This window comes from Sylvia atricapilla, chromosome 5 (assembly GCF_009819655.1).
Source record: "Sylvia atricapilla isolate bSylAtr1 chromosome 5, bSylAtr1.pri, whole genome shotgun sequence".
Classification (NCBI taxonomy): domain Eukaryota; kingdom Metazoa; phylum Chordata; class Aves; order Passeriformes; family Sylviidae; genus Sylvia; species Sylvia atricapilla.
Genome location: NC_089144.1, coordinates 52,771,082 through 52,794,229, shown reverse-complemented (window position 1 = coordinate 52,794,229; position 23,148 = coordinate 52,771,082). Strand labels below are relative to the sequence as shown.

Genomic DNA, 23,148 nt, shown 5'->3' with positions numbered 1-23,148 from the left:
TACATTTAAAAGATCTTTCAAATTATGCATTTCCAAAAGACTTTTAAAAAAGGGGGGGGTGGGGAGGAGTTTTACTGTTTACTGTCTTTTTCCACTTTGTGATGGTTTCTATGCTGAAATGACAGGGAATCATTTTTGCTTACTTAGAGATATATCCAAAAAGGTGTCAAATTACAGGGGGTAGCTGTGGTAAAACCTGATACAATATCAGCCCTGAAATCCTGGTTGTAGTCTGAATGTTGGACTGTCTTGTAGAAGGAATTGGTTGGACACGGAAAAGGGAACCAGGGAAAAGGAAATCCTCAAGATACACTTTCCCTCATTAACTTTTTAATTTATTCTAAATGAGTAAATTGCCTGATGTAGGCTGCAAAAGTGAGATGGTGGGGCTGACCTCAAAGAAGAATAATTTGGTTGGGTTTTTTTTCACCTTTTCCTTGTAGTGTTTGAAGTTGCACATATGTAAAGCAGTGGTGTGTTGGCAGGCCTGGGGCACTCCCTGGCAGCCTTGCAGGCGGGGCTGGATGAGTTACATTTCCCCTGCATAATGCATTGCCTGTGCACACACATGCTGTGCACTCACACATGTGTATTCTGGGTGATAAAAGAGACAAATTTGCATCCATTTTTGTGGCTTTTCTGCCTCACTGGAAAGACAGCTTAAGATCCACATGCCTGCTGACTATAAAGGCGTTTTCTGAAGAATTTGCCCTTGCCTATCTTTTTTTGTTAGCAAAAAGACAAAATGCTGTTTGTTTGAATTTCATTCAGTATCATTAGATAATCAAAGAGCTGTTATGTATCTATTTATTTATTGCTGGTATCTATTTATGTGTTACTTCCTGAGGTTTCATGCCATTGGAAAAAGAAAAAAAAAACACTTTTTTTTTAATGTAATGTGCATCCATAATTCTTTACATTTGTTATATACTTAGGAACTGGAAAGAGCTTGGAGAGAATATGATAAATTGGAGTATGATGTAACTGTAACAAGGAACCATATGCAGGAGCAGCTCGATCGGCTTGGAGAAATTCAGGTGTGGCAAAGATCTTAAAGCACGCCCAATTGACTTAGACTTTCTGTGAGTTTTACAACAAATGGAAAAAGGAGGACAAATGGTGAACTATCAAACTTTTAATTTCTTTTTCTACATTGTAAATTCTGAAGAAGTCTTCAGATTTTCCTTTTTTTAATTTTACATTCTGACGCTGGTATTCCTTTGTCTGGAAGCTTCCTTTTTTTTGTTTCAGTGAGTGGGTTTGAAACAGGGTGCCTTTCTCAAGCCTTAGTTGCTCTGACAGTCATAATATAGTATATCTTCACGCAAATCCTCCCATTTAACTAAATATCTTGAAATTAAATCATTTTAGCAAAAGAAATTATTACAGAGAATGCTCTAGGTGTTGCTTTCAGGCGTTACAAACAAAGGATCCTGGTGTGTATTTTAGTCCTTGATGCACAGGTCAGGACAGTGATGGTGCTGAATTCCTAAGGAGAGCTCTCTGTGACACACACACACACACAGATACGGAGATATGGCCATGGAGGTGTACACAGATCATCTGGGACAGGACAGGTTCTTTGCTCCAGGGCTTGATTTTCTATGCAGAAAATCTTTCTATGAAAGAGATTCTGAGTATGCCCGAAATGTGGGAAACTTTCATTGATTGGCCCACAGTGTGCATGTCCATGAATGTAACTAGGTTCATATGCCAGCATGCAAACAATGTGTTTGTCTCCACCTATTTTGGAGTAGGAAGTGATGGTTCTTTTTCTGTGGCTGTATGTGGGTCTCCTGTGCAAAGTTTGCTTGGATTTTCTTTGGAGATCGTAGATGAAAGTCTGTTCTTGAAGTGAAGTTTGAGTGAACAGACTGCTCTCAAGTTGACTGAGGCATTATGAAATTAGTCAATCTTACACTTTTTTTTTCCAGACAATATTTTTGAATGTTTTGCAGGAGAGTGTATTTTACTGCATTTTATTGTCCTTCACTGTGAAAGGATATGCAGTGTAGTCTAAAGAGAGAGAAAGGTTTTCACTTTTTTTTTTCACTTGCAATACTGGCCATACAATGATGTTTATTTGCTGACAGACTGAATCAGCAGGGATACAGCGTGCTCAGATTCAGAAGGAACTGTGGAGAATTCAGGATGTCATGGAGGGTTTACTTAAACATAAACAGCAAAGAAGCTCTTCTGAGGCAGGTAAGCAATGGTTCTGTCACATACGAAATCAAATTGCATCATATAAATTTTTAAAGTATAAGATGCATTGTTGCTTTTGTATGTTTGAAAAAATAGTACAATGACTAAGAAAAGAACAAAGCAAATACTCCTTGAAGTTGATGCTTGCTGCATTTGTTTCATAGCAGCAGATTATAGTTCATATTTTAAAAGCTGTTTATTGAAAACCTTTTTTCTCTTTTTTTTTGTTTTTCCCCTATACCTTCCCCCAAACAGGCATCATGATATCAAGGACATTTTCTTCTATTAAATATAAAAATGAGGTATGGTTTTAGCATATTTACTATTTTAGCATTATAGAAGTTGCAATATGGCTGTGATAAAAACAAGCATTATTTTGAATATTTTGAGGATGTCTGAAGGATGTATTCAATATGTTTCTGTAAAAACACTGCATTATGAACTAGTTTTAAAGACTGATACCTCCTCTAGTAATTCTAACACTCGTTTGTACTGTGTCTCTGTATTCTCACTGGTATATTTCTCTTTTCCGTTTCTTACCTTTTCCTCTCCCTAGGCTCTTGCCATAGAAATACATACCCTGATTTATGGATATGTTTTCTACCCACCACACTTCTCATGAGAAGAAATACATTGCTTTATATGTTTATTCAGATATTGAGCCTGGTTCTCAGATGGCCAGAGCACCCACAAGAAGAGCTGAAACTGTGGGAGCTCCCAAATGTTCAGTTCCTCTGAAAATCTGGCTAGAAGTCACAGTTTTAAAGGGACATTGTCATGCTTATCTAAAGTGCATGCAAGAAACATCTGTCTTACAGAACTTTCATAGAAGTCTTGTTTATGTAAAAATCTTACAAAAGAGAATGGATTTAATTTTTTTAATTACGATTTAGGGAGCTTATACATGTCCAACAGAAAGTGCAGGTGTTAAAAGAATTTTTTTGTGTTGTTGTTATTAAATGAGACATTGTCCCTTTAACTGCAAAATCTATAGCTGCTGTAGCCATGGTAATATATTTTTCTTTTTAAGTTATAAATAACTGTACCAGGTGCGCACGTCTAAATAAGGTGACTATTCTACAATCTTTAGGAAGAGGAAGTAGTCCCACCTCGTCCTCCACTCCCTCGGTCCTATGACTTTACAGAGCATCCTCCCATAATCCCCCCTCTGCCCAGTGATAGCAGCTCCTTGCTCTGTTATAGCAGGGGCCCAGTACATCTGACAGAAGAAAAGAAGATGTACCAAGTTCAAGGATATCAGAGAAATGGATCTTACTGTGTAAGTGGCTTCAACTGCCACGTTGTTCTTGAAGCATCCTCCCTCCCTGCACAGTCACTGTTTCTGTTTACTCATCTGGCTACTTCTGTGCTATGGTTTCACTTTTCTTTAGTTTTGTTTATAGCCGCATCATTTGCTCTTCACATTTTCCTCTCATGTGTTCTGTGCATATATAAAATGTCTTAAGACTTAAATTTCATACACTTAGATTCTTCTCCGCACTAGTTCTTTAAAAAACTCTGGGCTCAGTTTTTGAAGCTTACACCAATTTGTTTCCAGAAGATCATTAAAAAATCCCCACAACCCTGCCCTTTTATGGCAGTTTTTTCCTGTAATTTCTGATTGTCTGCAAATGTTGTTGCTCAGATTAACTACCAAAAAATACTTCTGCCTACCACTTGAACAGTGGAACACTCTTCAAGTGTGAGCAGAGTTATCACAAAATAATTGGTTTGAGTCTTAAGACATAAATATACTTGGACCAAAGTGCCTGTTTATTTACCTCATGCCTTGCTGTTCCTCAGGGTCCTGATTATAGGCTTTATAAGAGCGAACCCGAGTTAACTACAGTAGCAGAAGTGGATGAGTCAAATGGTGAAGAAAAAACTGAACCAATTTCAGAATCAGAATCTTCTGCTAAAGGTTTGTCCCCAGGCACGGTGTTTACAACCTTTCAGCTTTTTCACAAGGAATGCAGAGTTCAGCTGTATTATGGAAGCTGCCTCATGGTTTGTGTCTTTGCAGCCTGTCCATTTCTCAGTTTGATGGAACAGCTTCAACAATAAAATAATGATTTAATTATATGACGAGAGAAATTTCACTCAATTACACTGCAGAAAAATCAAACATTACACTCACCAACAACCCTGAAATCCTTATTGACACCATGTCTAATCACATCACTCACATTCCCCACACACCATTCCCTTGAACAATTACCCATTTTACGTTCTTGCCCTTGAACAATTACTCAGTTTTTGAATCAAGCTCCTGATGTTATGTCACTGGAACGTCCAAAAAGGCAGCACCACAGAATTTTCAGGCTCTCATAAGGCAGGGAAACAATGTCTTTTTCTTTTTTTTAATCTTGTAATTGTTGGATTGCCTTCTGTCCTCTGATATAATAGGAATAATGATCATGACCTTGGAGTGTACGGACAATAAAGGTCTTTGCAATTGCTAAATGCTTTAGATTCTTCTCTTCATCTAGCTCCAATAAAAGCCACTAATTGCTTGGTAGAGTCTTTTACCAGGAAGTGCTTCTCAATTCTATTTGTTAAAACACACAGAATAGTTTGTTAAAGGTGACTTCAGGAAAATGCTCAGCTTTAGCGCCTCCCAAAAACCGTATTAAGAGCTTTGAGAGAAAGTACCTAAACTTAGCTGTATATTTTTACCCTCAGAATTGATGTTGCCCATGCCAGCAGGATCACTCCCTTCTGTTTTGGTGCTTTAACTAAGCATTTACAGAGCAGGCTGATGCCATGCCATGATAACAGAATGTTACCAAGAATTACAATTACACATAAAGATACTGTTTTCATCAGAAGGGTCCTAGTGGTTGTTAAAACTCAGGCACAGAAATTATTTTAACATGTCCATTTGTAGAAAAACAGTCCCCAGTGAGGGAAAGCAATATTGCAAATTCCTCTGAGGTGTGGAACAGAATAACTGCAGTGGTAGCAAGCAGTGAGAGGCTCTGTATATTCTAAAACTCTCTTCAGTCTGTTGTCCATCATAGCTGTGTTTTATCATTTGAGCATATGAATTTTCTAACATACATTTCTTGTTCTGGGCATTTACTCATAATAACAATCTCCATGCAGTAGGAAAATGTCAACATTTCTGCTTGTTTCAATTCTGTTACAGTGTGGAAGCCATTACAGCTCTATGCTGCTACAGAAAACATTTTTATGCCATTATGTCTTAAGTTTTTGAGCTGATAATGAAAGAAACTTAAAGGCAGCTCATTTCTGAATTTTTGTATCTTGCTGTTGTAAGAAGTCATACCTAAATGATGGTAGTTTCTTATCGAGGGTGGTCCTAAAAATAAATAATTTCAGAGTAAATTTAAAAAGGTTTTTCTCGTGGTTGGGCACATTACTGTACTGAACACTTCCCATGCCAGCCATTTCTCTTCTCTTTTCAAACATCAGCAATTATAGAGAAATGAGACCATGTCAAATATGAGACCAGAGGGATATTTGTGACCTGTGTGGTACGTAAAGGTGGCACAAAAAGAAAATGGAACTCTGCTGTGTTTTATCCTTTTTTATGTTCAAAGGAGACCCAAGCTGTTGCTTTATAGCAAAATATCCTGAGCTCCTGTTTGCACTCACCAGCTGACCAGCCTCAGGGGTGATTTCATCCACACACAGACATGAGCGTGGGCGTGTTTCGCACACACTGATGAGGCCATCCAAGGGCTGGCTGGACCTTCAGTATCTTCACCCAGCAACTCTCAGTACCACTTTCTGAATCTGCCTTTTGAAGGAGTTCCCAAGGCTACAATGTGTCTTTTCTAGAAAGCAAATCAACAGTTTTGGCAGTGTTTTGCACAGCACTCAGTATGTTACTTTACTGTTTTGCAGGCTCACATTTCCCTGTGGGAGTTGTACCACCCAGAACCAAATCCCCAACACCAGAGTCCTCAACAATAGCATCCTATGTCACTTTGAGGAAGAACAAGAAGATAGATCTAAGAACGGTACTTTAAAATAACCTTTGAGTGTTGGACGTGTTCATTTTTAAGTTTAGTAGTTAACTCATTTCATTTTTAACATTTTTAACTCAGTTCGTTTTTAACTTCGGTAGTTGAAGTTATTTTCATTTTCTTTACAAAAAAAGGAAGAAAAATCACTGTTATAAAAGCATTATATACCAGATTAATAGAGACAGTTACAGAAAGAATGATGAAAGTATAAATGCTGTGTAGGCTAAAGTGCATGGAGACACTCAAATTGGGAAAGAATTAAATGGTAAATGATAAATCTGCTGCTCCTACTGAAGTTCAGGTGTGAGTTGAAGCACATGAAGCATCTTACAAACACTTGTATTTGGCAATTTAACAGCCGCTTTATAACAATCACAAGCTTTTATTTATTTCAGAACTAAAACAATTTGGGAATTAGTTAAGGCAGCCACAAAATAGGGATATAGTAAGCAGTATGCAGGTAATAAACCTGAAATTTCAGATTAGTCAGTTCTGTAGTCTCTGGGTTGAAGACACACATTTGCATGTGGTTCATGCAAAAGAGAGGGAAACTTCTGCCATAGTTACAGCACAAATAGTGCAGGAGAAGTTGTGAGAAGATTGGGAGAGGAGAGAGAAACTCCCAGGATGTTGACTGAAGAAAGAATACCACTTTTCATAACTGAAATCAGTTATTGTAAATGTACCGAATGCAGCTGATTAGCCTGAAGTCGATTTTTATCTGTCATAAAAAATGCAAATCTGCCTAAAACCCAGTGAATTTCAAGAAAAGAGTAGGTAAATGGGTGTTTTTTGGGGAAAAATGTAGCACTTAGAATTATAGATCTTTAAGTGGTGATAAATTCACTTTGTTTCAGACTACACTTGCAGTTCAATGATGCCCAGCTATAGTTTTTCTTGAAATAAAAAGGCAGAAATTGCTATTAGATCAACTGGTATAAATGTCCTGGATCATTAAATTTCAATTATGTTTCTGTCTCAGTCAAATATCTTGTGTTTGCCAGTTTTATAATGCCTGGTAAATTGTTTCAGCTTGAGAGGGTGGCTTTGAGAGAGCACCTACCCATTCTTCTAATGTTTGTCGTTGGTGATGGTAATGTTATTATTCAGAAGAGCAAATTACTCCTTCCTTTTATTTTGAATTTCAGTGTTCGTTTATTCATAATTGGGTTTTGTACTTCTTTTTTTCACATACATAGGAAGTCTTTATTTGCCCACTATTTTTCTGCTCTTTAGTAGTTCCTTAGGTGATCTCTTCTGATAAGTTCCCAGTCTAAAATCTTAGGTTTTTTTGAAACAGAGATATATATTTTCTTCCATTTAAGGAAAGGCCAAGGAGTGCAGTGGAGCAGCTGTGCCTTGCAGAAGGCTCACGGCCTCGAATGACTGTGGAGGAGCAGATGGAAAGAATAAAGAGGCACCAACAAGCTTGTCTGAGAGAGAAGAGGAAAGGACTCAATATTATTGGTGTTTCAGACCAGTCTCCTTCCCAGAGCTTGTCCCATGTCAGGGATAATCCATTCAAATTGGCACAGGTGGGTCCCACAGTGATCTAAAACCAAAGGAGTTTATTTGAGAAGAATTGTAGTCACAGACTCCAAAGGACAACCTTCATGCTTACCCCTAAAGCCACTTCTTTGCCTTTTAGGAAAATAAACAGTTCAAATCCACATCCAGTTTATTAGGCATTGTGATGTTTGGTAACAGGGTGGGGTGTTTTGGTCAAATGTAGCAAACAACGTGAAATTGGAAAGTTTGTGACTAAAAACAAGATCAGGGAGAATCATGACTCTCTTCATGTTGAAATGAAGTCAATGATTTTTCTGCTGTGTAATGTATTCAAACATCTGCAACATTTTTAGGTAGGAATGTGCATTTTATGATCAGAGCTCCTAAGTGGTGCTCTTCTGCTGTGGTGTTTGAGCCCATAAATATATTAAAATAGAACCCACACTTTTGTTTTCACTCATTCTTCAACTTGTTTATTTGCCTAAAAAGTTTGCTCATGGGTAAAGGGTGGGGAGAAAAGAGGAAGATATAACTGCTTGTCATTAACCAGGAAATATTATTCTGAATATATATATAACAAAATGAAACCTAGAAAGTCAAACCAAATGCAGATCTAGGATAGCAGATATTAGGCAGCCTACAACTTTCTAAATATTTAAAATTAGTTTTCCAGTAGCTTCATGGAGTTGATTTTTGGTTCCTTTGGGTTTTTAGTCTTCTGGAATACTTTTTTCTTCAGGCCATACTGTTTACTGACTTTTTTATTGTTATTATTTGCATTTCTACTGGTATGAAAATGCTTTTTTTGTTGTTGTTGTTTTGGTTTTTTGGTTTGGTTTGGTTTTTTGTGTTTTGTTTTGGATTTTTTTTTTGTTTTGTAGTCGTTTAAACATCTGATTTTCCAAAAGCAGTGCAGTCTCAGGAAGGTATTTCCAGTGACGTTTTAGCTTTGTATTTTGGGTTGGGTTTTTTCCCCTCTCACCATGACAAGCTGCTACAGAGGTACACAAAAGTTACTTTTTCGTCTAGAACTTTGCATCCCCAGCAGACTTCCAATTCCAGTTTAGTCTTTGCAATAGAGCATCTGCATTTGGGCTGACAGCAGGAATGCTGTATGTGAAGGGAGTTGCTGCAAATACTTCTGTGATTAACACAGAAGAAGTTGTGCCAAGCAGAGCTTTGCAGATGGTTCTTTCAGTAGTTTTTACAGAGGTGTTCAAGCTTTACCTCTTCCCTGTGGTCTCGTTCCACACCTCAGGGTGAGGAAGCTGCAGTCCTGTGTGTCACAGCAGCACAGGGCAGCACAGTGGGGGAATGGGCCACATCTCTGCCAGAACTCAGAATAAGTCTGTTCCTTGCACCATGTTCCTCAGTCTTGGTGAAATCAGGGCTCTGTGGATGATAAGAAATTTATAGAGTAAGTGAAAAGATTTCTGAATTGAATATTTAGCTAATATTCCATGTTACAAAGTTACTTTTTCTATCACAGCTTTAAGTCTTCCAGAATGTTATTTGGCTAAAAGCCCCAGGATGAAGTATTCTGCTGAATAATAGCTTTTATTTCTAAAAGCACAGTTTTTATGTCTATTGATTTTTAGAAAAGTGGTGCAATGGCATTAACTGCTGGAAGTCTTTTCGACTGTGGTTTGGTTATTTAAGAATTGGAGGGGGGAAAGGATTTTATAAATGGCCTGCTGTGTAATTTTGAAGTGATTACCATAATACAAAAGGAAGTTGCTTCACAACTGTTGTTGGGACAAGCATATGATAAGGAGTGCATACTTTAATTTAGGAGAGCAAAGACACTGATTTATGAACTGACTTACGTGGAATTTCCTCTTAATAGAGTGCATGTGTTAGATCACAGAATTCAGCTTCAAGATTTACTGCTTCCATGGCTCCTATTTTTCTCAGCTCCAGTTCTCAGATGAGCCTCCCTTCGGGTCTGCCAATATCATGTTCACAGTTCACAATCTTAAGTCACCTCTACCATCCTTCCTCAAAATTTTTATATCAACTTATTCTCTGCGCAGTGGATTTTTTTTTTAGACATAATTAATATCCTCTGCCATTATCAGATACTGTGTTGTCCTCTATTAAATTAGTTCACACCATAGGCTTGGAGGATACCCAAGATAATTGGAGGGAGTGCGTGCAAGTGCACTGTGAATTTTGTGCTGAAAGCAGATTTTTATCGATTTCTTTTTCTTAAACCAGAAAAAGCCATTTTATAAAAAGAGTAGTGCTTATGAATGCAAGTAAGACTGCTGCTAAGCTGATTTGTGACTGAGCTAAATATGAATGAAATTTCAGAAGATAAGGGTGACATTGGAGAGGAAGGGGAGGCAGAAAGTACAATAATCTTACAGACAAAGAAATGTTAGACAGGCTGAACTGTTTTGAGAGGTACAAGAATGAGAAAATCCCGAGTCCTTAATGATTTCCACTTTCCTTATTGCAATCTATGCTGAAGGTTTTTCACGTTTGGGTTTTTTTTTTTTTTAATCAGTCAGAGAACAGCACAAGGCTCAGAAGTGAGACTCTGATAACTTTTGTAACAATATGTCCATGTACCAATTTTGTTCCACAGAATCGGAAAAAGGATGATACAGTATCTGGTAACATGAAGGAGTTAGAGAGCACCAGTAGAGAAAATAATTTAAAACAAAATAATGGAAGTCCTGGAGAAGAAATAGCACAACTGAAAAATGATGGGGATCAAGAATATAATTCAAGTTTTACTGAAGAGGTACAGAAATATTCCTTATTAAACTGTTCATCAGCTTGTCTTGCAGTAACAAAGTATTTTGAGACACCCACACCAGAGTATGGGAAAGTGAGCCACTTCCTTTTGCTTGGGAAATAGAGACTTCTTGTTGGATATACAATATTCCATAGAGAATGACAAAATTTTATCAGATCTGTCTATAGCTGAGACATTGAATTTTCTTGTATGTGGTCTTTAAATAATAAAAATTGACATATTCATTGCTTAGGTTACCCCCGTGTAAATTTTGTCAGCAATTTAATGTCCCTGAATTTTTGTTTGGTTAGCTCTAATGCATCAAATAGCTTACAGAAAAGAGAATAAAGTTGACACAACAAATTATACATGGAAGTAGGCAGAACCTGTCCTTTTAGATATTTGTCACTACTTTGATTTCTGCCTTGGAATAGTGTGAAACATGCTTGGCAGGGAATTTACATTGATGTTTCTGGTACCAAAGTGTCCTTAATGCTCAGTAAAACGAGACTGACTTAAGAATGGATTACTAGAGTTGCTTCTACATAATCATAGCCTGTTTATAGTTTAACATTTTTTTAAGTATTGTGTAGAGGTTTCTTCTTCTTCTATATCCATATTCATCAGTTAGTCATTCTTTTATTTAATCATTTTTTTGTTTTCCTGTTTTGTATTTATTTTCTTTTAATATATATCTCATGGAGAATGGTATAAAATCCAATAACTAATTTATACTGTTATCCATTAGAAACAATTATACAGTCTCTTTTTTAAGAGACTGTTCCTTTGTTAAATATGCAAATATTTCAAAAAGAATAAAAGGTAATACACTCAAATTATTTATATGTAATCAGACTCTAAGAGCAGCATTCAGTCTTATAAAAAAATATTGCAGCATCTGGAATTTTTGTTGGCATCGTGAAGAGAGGAGTAGCATGGAAAAACAGGCAGGCTGCAATCCAAAGAGTTCAGAAAAGTTCTGGAAGTTATTAAGTCAAAACCCTGCCCGTGGCCTCTGGTATAAGTTTTAGGATAACTCTATTAACCTGCATGGTATTGATAAAAATTTCTTAAGTTATGTAATTCTGAGTTACTAAGTATACATGATGGCAAAATTTGTCTGTTAATAAAACTGTTTCCTGGTACTGTATTTCTTACCTGCCACTTAGTGTGTGTTACAGCTTTTTGTTTCATGATTTCAATTTTTTTATAGCTGTCAAAAACTGATGATCTTTTATCAGATGCACATGTTGTATCTGACTCAAAAGAAGTGAATAATGAAGAGAAGGCAGAAAAGAAAAATAAATTGGAAGAAACACATGATGGTGATATAAGGTAAAAATCAAACAAGATGTTCAGAGGTTATTTTAAACTTGCATGTTGTATTTATTAGCTGAATGGTCCAAGCAATTGCCATAAATACTGAAAAGGTTTATTTATATTGTTTTGAGTGGTTTACATATAGGGAAATCTAGTGAGAGGCTTAACTGGTGCACAAGTTCAGTCAGAGTTGATGAGTTGGTGGATGAGGCAATGTTTATTTTCAAGTAATGTCCCAGTTGTAAACAGAATGCATTCATAATCCTAGTTTTGGCCTCCAAAATGTGCTTAATAATGTCAGTTCAAGCATTGTATCAATTTATTACGAACATTTCAGGCAGTGCTTCCATCACATGCTCTTTATTGCTGATATTTAGGGGCAAAGTAAACATCTTCTTCTACATCTCCTGCTTTAATTTTTACCTCCCTACTTTGCAGCATTGTGGAATTAGAGGGATATTATATCTTGGATATTTCTCTCTCACGATTCATAACTTCAGTGTAAGTTGCACTGCAGGTCCTGAGTGAGTTCTCACATTAGGTCATAATTTTGTCACACGACCCCTCAGCAGCAGGAAACTGCAGGAGTGTGTAAAGGAAAGGAATTAAATTCCTTTTAAATGCTAAATGCTAAACTAAATGCATTTTTAAGTACACAAAGTAGAAGGATTTCAAAATGCCTGCTTAATTTATTCTACCTGGACTTGCAAGTTGCAACTTTTTTCTATTAGCAGGAGAAAATTAAATTATAGCTCTCATACTTAGTGGTTAACACCTGAAATTAAGTTAGAGCAAGTTCTAAACGCTGTGCTTTTTTTAAGCAGCTTGCAGAGTGTGACCACAGTTGCAAACCACAAACCCAAAACCAGCTCAGAAGAAAGTGAAATACTTAGTGTTCAAGAACAAGAAGGGATTGTGTCTTCATTTGAATTAGCACCACAGTCTTCAAAAGGAAATCAGGCAGCAGCAGGTATGGAGAAGAGTTTGACTGAAGCACAGCTTATCCAGTACATGTGTAAAACTTGATTACATTTTGATTTCTTTTTCATTTTGATTTCTTTTGATGCTCTGAAACCCCTTGTGAGTTGAAAATGCTGAGCTAGTCCACATGTGAAGTGTACGGTTTTATCATGTACAGAAAAATAGTTTCCCAGGGGACAGCTACAGAAATTCCATTTTTCTGAGGTTTTAATAGAGCTTTTATAGTTGCTAATTCAGGGATTTAAATAACTACTGCCAGAAATTGAGTCATACTGCAGTTGTTGGTTGGAGCAAATCCTTTCTTTTTCATCTCAGCCCTGGACACCTGTAGACTTTTTACCATTACTCCCTGCTGCTGAGTGACCTTAGATATGCCCAAAATTATGGAATTATTGAGGGTTTCCAATATTTTAAACTAGCAAGTACAAGACCCCAGTTTGACCATGTTTTGAGGAGTAAGGAAGATGAAGAAAACAGAAAACACCACCTGACTGGTACAATGACTAGTGGTGGACTATTTTGCAAGAAGAGAAGGGTGGAATAAAGCAACAAGAAGAGAAGGGTGGAATAAAGCAACAAGAGGAGAAGGGTGGAATAAAGCAAAAGTAAAAGAAAAGAAGAAAAAAGGAGGGAAGTGAGTAGGGAAGGAGGAAGGGAGAAGATAGAATTCAAGACATTATTAGTGTATTTGCTGATGGGAGTGGTTAAATATGCCAAATGGTTCAACTTAGGGATATAAAAGGTGATCTGGACCTTTGTAGTGCAGTCAGCTATCCTTTCTGTGACTTGCTAATCAAAACCAGAACTTGCATGTACATTTTGTTCTGCTCAGCAGAATGAAAATGCTTAGTTAATCTGAGCTGGGATATGAAGGTGGGTCTGGGCCTATCCCAACTATTTAATTTCACCCCCCCCTCATTCTTTGCAACATAAAACATCAGCATTCATGTGTTTGCTGTTCTGCTAGTTATTTCTAACCCTGCTTATGGATCAACTGTGTCTCCCTTGAAGCTGTGCTTTTTATGCTGACCAGTTTTAAGTCTTTACTTGTGTAGCTTTGATTTGTTTCTGCTTATATTTGCTATGGCTCGAAATGATGATTTCTCAAGCTTATCTTTATTATGGCTCCTGTAACTTGTATTCTTATTTATTTTGCTGTATGACTCGCAGTGAAAAGTTTGCCTTCTTCACCAGAGTCGTCCTTGTCACCAGCTCCATCTACACAGACACAGCTCACAGAAGGATCACATTTCATGTGTGTATAGTTACAGAGAAGTACGTTCTTTTTCTTTTTTTTCCCCACCTCTCCTGTTCCTAACATTCTTCCAGGTATTTGTGTGCTGTTATTTTAGTGAGAAACATCTGGAGCTGATACTCATCAAGACAAGAGTTTCCTGCAGTGTTGAATACAAATTAGCCAGGAAACAAACAAATTCCTGTATTGGTTTGCTTGCAAGGAATGCATTTTCATCCAGCTACAAAGAGAAAGGGCTAATTGGTTCATCAAGCATGTTCTTCACAACTGGCAGGGTAATAGCCCTTGGAATTACACAGGAGGCCTGAACTGTTCCAAAACAGGGAGTTCAGGCACAAGCATCACTGCACAGGTACAGATGGGTCTGGATGCTTCAGTCATGGTCATGGGCAAAATGGGCAACCAGAGCTCACACTTAAGTGATGTACAGGAGGGAATGGCCTGAAGAATTTATGGCTTAAGACATAGAAATAACAATTACAAAAGTTGCGTGGTTTTTTTCTTTCGGTAGAGGAAGCCCTACACAGCTGCTCTTTCCTGACAGAGTGGGTGATGGCTTCTAAAAATCAAGTTAGAAAGCATGAGTTAGGGTAGATTTACCTGTGGTGTTAACCACTTAATGAATGGCCATGGAAATAGAAAGTGTGTGTTTGTTTAGGCAAGTGTTCAGCAAAATTAGTCAGATACCAGTGTGAATTGGCAGGAAACATCTGTTTAAATAAGCTTTCTACAAAAAGAATGAGCTTTGTTTCAATGGCAATGTTAAATGCCATAGCTAATGTAACCTAAGAAAGCTTTAAAATCAAGAATAATTTTAAATTGAGACATTTTCAGTCATTTAGCATGAGGAGATCTTAAAATGCATTTTTAAAAATTTAGTGTCCCAGTCTCAATTGCTGAGGTTTCATTTTAGCAAAATCAGACTTATTAGTCATCACAGAGACCTTTCTAATATGAACTAAAGCAAAGGAACTATTTATTTTCCTTACTTAAAAAAAAAAAAAGGAAAATTATTAAAATATTTTCTCCTTTTGAGAAAGTGGAAAAAGTGGAAAATGCCATCTTCACATTAGTCCTGACACTGCTCCTGCAATCCTGATGGGTGTTAGTCTGCCATGAATAGATTTAGCTTGAATTTTTGCACTTTTATACAAAATGTTTATTACAGCACTAATTAAAAAAATGAGTGGGGCATTCCTTCTGGAAATACTGATTTGTGTTAATGCTTTTCAAACTCTGTATATTCAAGCTCTGTATAAATAGACATTCATTTGTCATGCATCTCCTTTTTAAATAGGACAAACATTCCCCCATCAGCTGAGTTTTTGGTCAGTAATGAAAGTGAAACTGCACTGCTGGATTCTGTCTGTAGGCGCAGGGCATCTGTCAGGAAGGGGGGAGCAATCACCAATTGCATTAAGCTGCTTTCAGCTCAGATCAGCAAATTAATTTTCTTTAGGATTTATGCTAAATAAAATAGAAATTAATAGGAAAAGGCTTGCGCCCCCCCCCCCCCCCTTGGTGAGGTGTATACCCACAGGCAGTTCTGTAAGTGAAGCATTTATGTGTTCAGTACAGTTCTACCCTCTAAAGAGCTTAAGACAGAATGGTCCACCTGGAATGGCACTTGTCAATCTGATTCTCTGCTTGCACATGCCTCACCACGATGGAGAAAGGATTCCAGAACTTCAGACACATCCCTTGTGGATGTTCAGCGTTTGGATTGAGTTGGAGAAAGCTGTTAACTCTGCATGCACATTCCACATTGCTGCATTTGATGCCTCTTTTGGTTGTGTCCTTGGAGTTTCAAAACCAATTTGTGCCATGAGCTGAGCTTAGCATACAGAGGAGATGGAGCACAGTGCTTGCCTGCAGCATTTCCTGCCCTTTGCCTTCTGGGGCTGTGCTTCCAGTATTCTAGTGCTTTGCTGAGAGATTTTGGCACATCTTTTAACATCCAGGAATTCAGCAGCCCTCATTTTCAAGAAATCCTGTGTGGCAAAGGGGACTTCCAAGCTGTAGGATAAGCCCTGATCATGTGCAACCCAATTTTTCAGGCAGCATTGACAAAATATGTAGTAGATTGCAGGGAATGAAGAGGTAATACCTGTATTTGGCTTTTACAGTCAATTAGAAAAATTATACTCTTGGCACAATGCCGGGGGAATTTGCCATAGGAAATTGGTGGCACAGGATATTGTAGGACTAAGGACAAAGCCTTTAACACAAGGCTTCTTTTTTGTCACAGCCCTTATTTTGCAGGGCCAAATCTCTGTGTGTACCACTAGCCCTGTTAGATTTTAAGCGTTGCATTTGCACTGAGTAATGGGGGGATAATGAAATTTTATACAGCACCTGGATTCAAAGCTCAGGAACATTTTTACCAATGAACTGTTAAAAGCTATTTATAGGAGTCCTTGCAGCTATTACCAAAATACAGCAAACTCTGGGTGGAGCACTTGGACTGTGCTGCCAGTACAGTGGAGCAACTCAATAATTCTGGATCCCTCTTCAAAATGTGCCTGGCATTTCCACGACTAGTTAGGATCTTTGCTATTATTACTGGTTTTAGGTGAAGAGCATTTGGAGATGACCATATGTAACAGGATAAAACTCTCAGAGTAAACAGATTTTCATTCAAAGTGGTGTAAATTTGAAAAAAAAAAAAATCTTGGTTTTGCTTCTTTCTGTCAAAATATCTTGACAGCAGTATTATTCATTAGGAAAACAGATTTTGGAAACAACTGATTTCTAAGATACTTTATTATGTTCTACACCTACATGGCTAGGATGAGGTCAGGAATTCTTTGCTGTGTTTAATCCCCTGAGTTCTTTAGACAATATCCTGTTGTTAAAATTGAGTAACTTAATCTGTGTGTCTTTCAGCACTAACAGCTTCTGTTGAAACAATTCATGCCTGAGATGTATGGACCTGACCTATGAAAATATGAGAAGATATTGTACAGTATATTTTAAATCTATGAAATTCATAGTTCTGATGCTTTTGGCCACAGAGCATCGTTTTATCACTTCCTGGAAAATGTTTATTCCAAGAGAGCTTTAAATGGCCCACGTGTACACTCAACAACCTTCAGATTGTTCTCCTGATACCAGCTTGCTGCTACAGTTTCTGTGCACACAAAATAAAGGCTCTTTTCAATGTGCAGCCTACAGTCAGAACTTTATTTGCTATTCTTCAGAATTTAATGTTCTTTTAATGATGGATCATATAAGTTTACTTTTTTTTGCTTCTTTTAGATGCATAACTCGGTTAATTTTACATATCACCACTAAACCTTGTTTTACACTTTTTAAACATTACAATTTATTGTTTTAACAATTTATTTGTAAAATTTTTATATATATATATATATATACATATAGATATATTTAAAATGTGCCATTTTTATTATTGCTTAGTAAAAGATGTCCTGTTTCTGCTGTAATGATTTCTTGGTCAGGTTGCAATGTCAGCAGTTACTGCCACACTTCTGTCAACATAGACATTAATGTTAGTGGTTACTTCTTCTTGACTAAAATGGAGTGTAGGTATTTTGAGGTACTGGGCTTTTCCTTCATGGGGTTAGGGTGTGTACAGCAATAAGCAGGTTTTCAATCCAGTACTTAGTTTGTGTACAAATGTAATTATGTTCATTGTGTATATATTATACAATGAGCACATACGATGTAAGTATAAGAAGCCACTTATTATTGTTCAAATACGAATGTTCATATCCCATTTCTTTTATATCATATTAAATAAATGTTGATGTTCTTAAGGACTTGTATGGTTAGTATTTCTTCCAGCAAACAGATGTCACACTGTGTTCCACCTTTTGATGTGGGGAATGCAACAGTTCCTATCCCAGTGGCAACATCTCCTGTCAACCAGAGTAGCAGTGACAGACTCTTAAGAGATCCCAGTCTTCCTCTTCAGGAAAGAATTAAGGCTGCAACACAGAACAAAACAGACAACCTGAGACTGAGATGCAAGAAATACAGGTTCAGCTCCTGGCTTTCCCAGACTTGTGTTGTGATACTGGAATAATCACTTAGTCATTCTGTGCCTCCATTCCCTGGCTGTTTACACGGGAGGTAATAGCCTGTCTTAGTGGGGTGTGGTGAGCAGTAATTCAATATTTGCAAACGCTGATTGCCAAGTTCAGTGGGGTTAAGGAGAGAAGTGTGCTGATTCCTTCAGGCTTTGGCATCTGCATAGAAACTGAAAGAAAACCTGAAATAATCTGTCAAGTGTTGTCACACTACAGATGTTACCAGCTTCGCTGTTCCATCTCGCACAGCTGCCTGAATTTGCCTGAGACAAAAGAGGTTTAGAAAAGAATTATGAGAAATGAAAATATTTCAGGGAAAGCTTTTGAATCTAGGATGTAAAGCTAAGAAATCTTTTGCAGGTTCAGGCAACTGCTGTGTGCTTCAGTGCATGTGTGTGCTTAAGTGGTAAGGCAAGTTTCACAGGAAGGCAGCTGCCAGCTGCTGTTGTGCTTTTTTTTATCACACAAATCATATCCTGATCAAGTTAATATTGCTGTTCTAGAAACTATATAATCCATTGTGCTTTTCCATAGAGGAGGGCCTGATACTGTCACGCAGTTTGAAATGACTTTACCATTGCCCCTCTCCCCAAGTAGGAGTTGGTGTTTGTTGGATTCTCCTGGCACTCCCAGCTCTGCCACCAGTTCTTCCTGGTGCTCTTTGGCACAGACATACAGTGTGTTGTCTGGCTACCTGTTGTTCTGTCATTTTCTCTGAAAAGTCAAAAAAAAAAAAGGATCAGAATTCAGCAGCAGAGCCTGGAGGGGTCACAGTGAAAGAGGTGGCTGAAGGAAAGATGAATGATGATGCAGGCATCAAGCTGAAAAGTTACCACATTGCCCTCTATTTTTGGAACAGCAGCCCCAAGTTAGTGCATCCTTCCATCTAAAAGACAGAACAAAGAAGAGGAATGTGATTCTATTGCTCAACCAAAACCAACCAAGGCTTAAGTTCAGTGGCATCACTGGAACACCTGAGGCAAAGCAAACACGACACACCCTGTTCTCTCCCTAACCCTGCTAGAGAGAGCTGCTTGCTGTTAAGTTTTGCAATCTCTTTCTGCCCTTGCTGCCAAGAAAAGAATTGCAACCAATAAAGAATGACTAAGTGATTTTTGGACATTTATAGATGTTGTCTGTGTCTAAAGCAGTTGTTGGTTTGGTGTATCTGCAAGGGATGTGCAGTTTATACTGGAGCTGGGCAAGGGGGAGAGAATGAGCATGTTTTGCTGATAAAACTGTTGGCAAAGACAGCAGAGGTGAATGATGCAGGAATGTAATAATAATCATAGACTATAATTTCACTTCCTGTGGGCACTTGCAGCAAAGACTTGGAGTTTCATTGGGTGCTCAATTTTTTTGTCTTACGGAAAAACAAAATAATAAATGTATGGCTTTGTGTTATCACAGAGCATCTACTGTTTCTTACCTCATCAGAATAGCTCATCCCAGTGATCATACTCCTGAGATATAGAAATATGAGAATACTGATATGGTCAGCATTCAAACATCTATTTTAAGTTTGTATCTAGGATATTTTTATATTTCTGACTGATTGCTTTATTGGCTATTGCACTGACACTTGTATATATGGAACGTGCTTTTTTTTCAAAAGCAAGAGTCCTTAGGAATAATGCAACACATTCTCTACAGACGTTCATGCTTTTCAGAACCAATTACATCTATTTTTGTCTTTTGTTCACCATTTGCATTGTTCCAAGGCTACTAGAGAATGTGATTCTTTTAAGTCCCTTAATAAAGTGACATTACTCAAAAAGTTATAGTTGGTGTCTTGGCAGTTTTTGTATGTTGTGGACTGGCTCAAAGGGAAAGACCTCACCAGGAAGCTGAACACCAAATCTTGTTTATGTTATCACTGAGGTGGAAAAATTAGTTTCCAGTTCACATTTCCTCAGAAATATGTGTCATAAAATGAATCCAATAAGGTTCTATTTTCAGGAAATCAGAAAAAAAAATTTGCACATTTCAATCGAAATCACATTAATTGGACAGTCTGTGACAGAATTCTTATCCACTCTATTGGATCCACTAGATGTACCAGGAGTGCATACATGAAAAAATAAATTAATTACACTGTCAGAAATAGATTTATTAAATTCTCTAGAACTTAGACTAGTGACTTAAGTTGTACCCTGGGGGAGCAAAGCAGGAGAACAGAAGACATTTAATCAGTGGTGCTTTTGGAGAGGTCTTACCTCAAACTTTTCATTATATTTTAAAGATAAGGTGGAGAGGGTTTATTTTTCCTTTTCTAATAAACCATGGGTAGTACTCATTCAGATCTCAGAAATGGCTCATCATGTCTTCTCTACACTATTTTGTCCCTGGGATCCTGGATTGTGCTATAATTACTTTCTAAAGTTATTCTAGGGTAGTTTAATCTTATTTCAGTTTGAATCCTAAGTTAAAATATTATTTTCACTCATTTAGAAACTTGACATTTAAACAGCTGATAAACAAATTGCCTAGCATTAATAATATATCTGAAACAACTTAATCTGACTTTTTTAAGTATGCACGTGGAGATAACAAAGCAACATCTGGCCCTCATTTCTTCTAAAGAACATTATATATGCCTGCTGGTATATCCTAGGAGCTGTTTGGCTTGTCCATATGGGAACACTGAAGAAGCTGCTACAAAATAAAATGGAATATACTGGTGGCTGCAAACAAATGCCTGCCCAAAAATGAAGGCTAAAAGCAGCTGCTCTCTGAACTTGACACGCACAACTTGTTACTCAGCTGTTCCAGATGTGTCAGCAGTCAAATGTTACTTATGGAATGAAGATTTTGGGGGGGTGGTTGGTGGTGTTTCTTCATTCTGTAGTATGCCAAAGAAAATTATTTTAAGGTCCGTCTAAATATTATATGGCTGCTGTGGTGAAACTGCAAGCAACTCTTCATTGCAGCTCTGGGTAAGTGACATCAGCACAGAGGTTGCTTGTTGCCTCATGTGGCAGTTTGGTTTGGGATGTGTGTAAGAACACTTATTTAGGCTGGATTAGGTTCTGTTTGGGATAAAAGTAAAACTAAAAGCAAATGGTGCTGTTTTCAGTGGGCTGCTGTAGAGTGTATCTGGACAGAAGCAGATGTGAGATCATTAACTTCTTTATTACTGAAACCAAAAAGAAAATAAGGAATTAATTTTTTTCTTCTTTTTGTCAAATTCTATCCAGATCCCTGTTCTATGGAACAGGAATACTTCAAAGTATTTTAGACTAAAAATGGAAACACCCTCTTGCTCTTTTGAAGGTGAAATGAGTTAAAAAAAGAGCAGATTGTACGTTCAACTTTATATGTAGAACAAGGAAGATTTACTTACAGCCTTGAAATCTGGTCAATGAAAAATTTCAGGAAAATGCTTCATCCTCATTTGTTGTTATCTGGTCTGTGTCACAGTGAAGTGACTGGTACTGTACTGAACTCTCTTCTGCATCTTTAAATCCATTACAGCCCAACATGTTAAATATTCTGCATTCTTTATGTGGAGAAAAACTGCCTTATCCACACCCCAGCTGTCTGTCTTAACATGAGCAGCTGAATCCAGGCAATCAGCTTCTTGCTTGGAGTGGCGAAAATCTGCAGGTGCTTATCATCGTGAAAGATTAAGTCAAAGCATATCATGAGAGACACCAAACATTTCCAAGTAACTTGCATGTGAAACTCCTTTATTTTCAGCAACTATTTAGGAAAAAAAATCCTAAATAATAGTCACCTTACTAGAAATAAAATAATTAGTAGGTACAAACAAATACATAAGAATTTATTTGAGAAAATTGTCATTAATTGACAGTACATTTCAAAGCAATTGAGGGGGGAAAAAGATTGCAAAATTCAGCAACTCAACTCATAAATCGCCTTTTTACAATATGGATTTCTGGTGAGTCTTGACACTGATTACACATGTAGTTGAGTGCTTCATACTGTGCTACTTTCTTCTTGGTAAATTCCCAAGTCAGCAAGAACATGGAGGCTGTTTCAGATGTTTTAGCTTTAAAGAGGAATGATTTTTTAATTGTTTTTTCTTTAGTATGTTCTTCCACCAGTCTAGGAAACAGCTGTTGATGGCTATTGGGTTTACTCTTTTTATAAACTGAAATGGTCACATCTAGACAGAGGGGGGGGGAAAAGCCGACCTTTCTGATGAATGTTTCCTGATGCTATTTTGTGTTTGATTTTTGGCTATCTGGAGAATGTCTCAGAGAGTTCGCACATACAAGGGCTGGTACTGCAAGGAGAAGCCAGCTTGTAGAAGCTGGGTCTAGCTGAAGGTGTCATTTTTGTGAGCAGGGAAATTGCCTGGAAACCAAAATCACCTTTGAATAACATTCCTGGCTGTTTTCTTAGCCTGTGCCAACAGACTCATAGTATTTTGGAACCACTGCTTCCAAATAAGGTATATTGTGCCTACAAATAATAAATATTTTTAATGAAGACAAAGTGCCTGGATAATGTGTGACATCCTGACCACTATTTACAAGGCAGCAGCTACAAATTAACCAACCAGCCTCAGCCATTTAGGAGATTGCCTTAGTGAAGAGGAATTGGTAAATACTCATGGACCACAAAACTGGGAAAAAACCACACCTGCTTATATAAGCTGTTTGGGAGGGGATAACTACTCTGACCTCACAGCTTTTTATTTTAAAACTAATATTTCATGATCTTGAAGCTATTCCATTCTGTGTGATCAGCTAAATAGAACCTAGCTAAGCTCCACTTCATTTCCATCATCCAGATTTTAGGACAAGAGAGAGCAGAGGTCGTGACATTTTGATCAATTTTGCCTCATTAAAATCTTGTGGACCCCAAGGAGCACAGCTGGGTCATGTTTATAAAAGGTGGGACTCTAAAGCCTGGCTTTGAGCCATGCCTGTATCACAGAAGTGCTCCACACGGGTTCCCATCCATGCTCCCCTGGCTGGCTGCAGCACTGCAGTTATTCCACCTGCAAACGCAATCCCTGACTTTTACAACATTTTCAGGCAGTAAATCATAGGCGGTATGTGAAGTCTTAGCGCTCTACAGCTGATGACTCCAAACTGTTCCGAGGATGAGAATGTACGGGAG

The 23,148-nt window shown here is 37.6% G+C and overlaps 1 protein-coding gene across 5 annotated transcripts in view; it reads left to right on the top strand.

Annotated features, from left to right (window-relative positions):
* Positions 1–19,838, top strand: part of PLEKHA5 (pleckstrin homology domain containing A5) — a 160,001-nt gene extending 140,163 nt beyond the window's left edge. For 2 of the 5 annotated variants that reach the window (XM_066319525.1, XM_066319521.1), the window contains 12 exons: positions 936–1,037; positions 2,094–2,205; positions 2,461–2,507; positions 3,296–3,484; positions 4,009–4,126; positions 6,076–6,191; positions 7,523–7,732; positions 10,297–10,455; positions 11,663–11,784; positions 12,594–12,739; positions 13,921–14,025; positions 16,892–19,838. In XM_066319525.1, coding sequence (XP_066175622.1) covers positions 936–1,037; positions 2,094–2,205; positions 2,461–2,507; positions 3,296–3,484; positions 4,009–4,126; positions 6,076–6,191; positions 7,523–7,732; positions 10,297–10,455; positions 11,663–11,784; positions 12,594–12,739; positions 13,921–14,015 — 1,416 coding nt within the window. In that variant the 3' untranslated portion in view covers positions 14,016–14,025; positions 16,892–19,838. Of the gene's footprint in view, positions 1–935; positions 1,038–2,093; positions 2,206–2,460; positions 2,508–3,295; positions 3,485–4,008; positions 4,127–6,075; positions 6,192–7,522; positions 7,733–10,296; positions 10,456–11,662; positions 11,785–12,590; positions 12,740–13,920; positions 14,026–16,891 lie in introns of all 5 variants that reach the window. The other 3 variants (XM_066319522.1, XM_066319520.1, XM_066319523.1) reach the window with 3 other exon arrangements.
* The last annotated feature ends 3,310 nt before the right edge of the window (positions 19,839–23,148 follow it).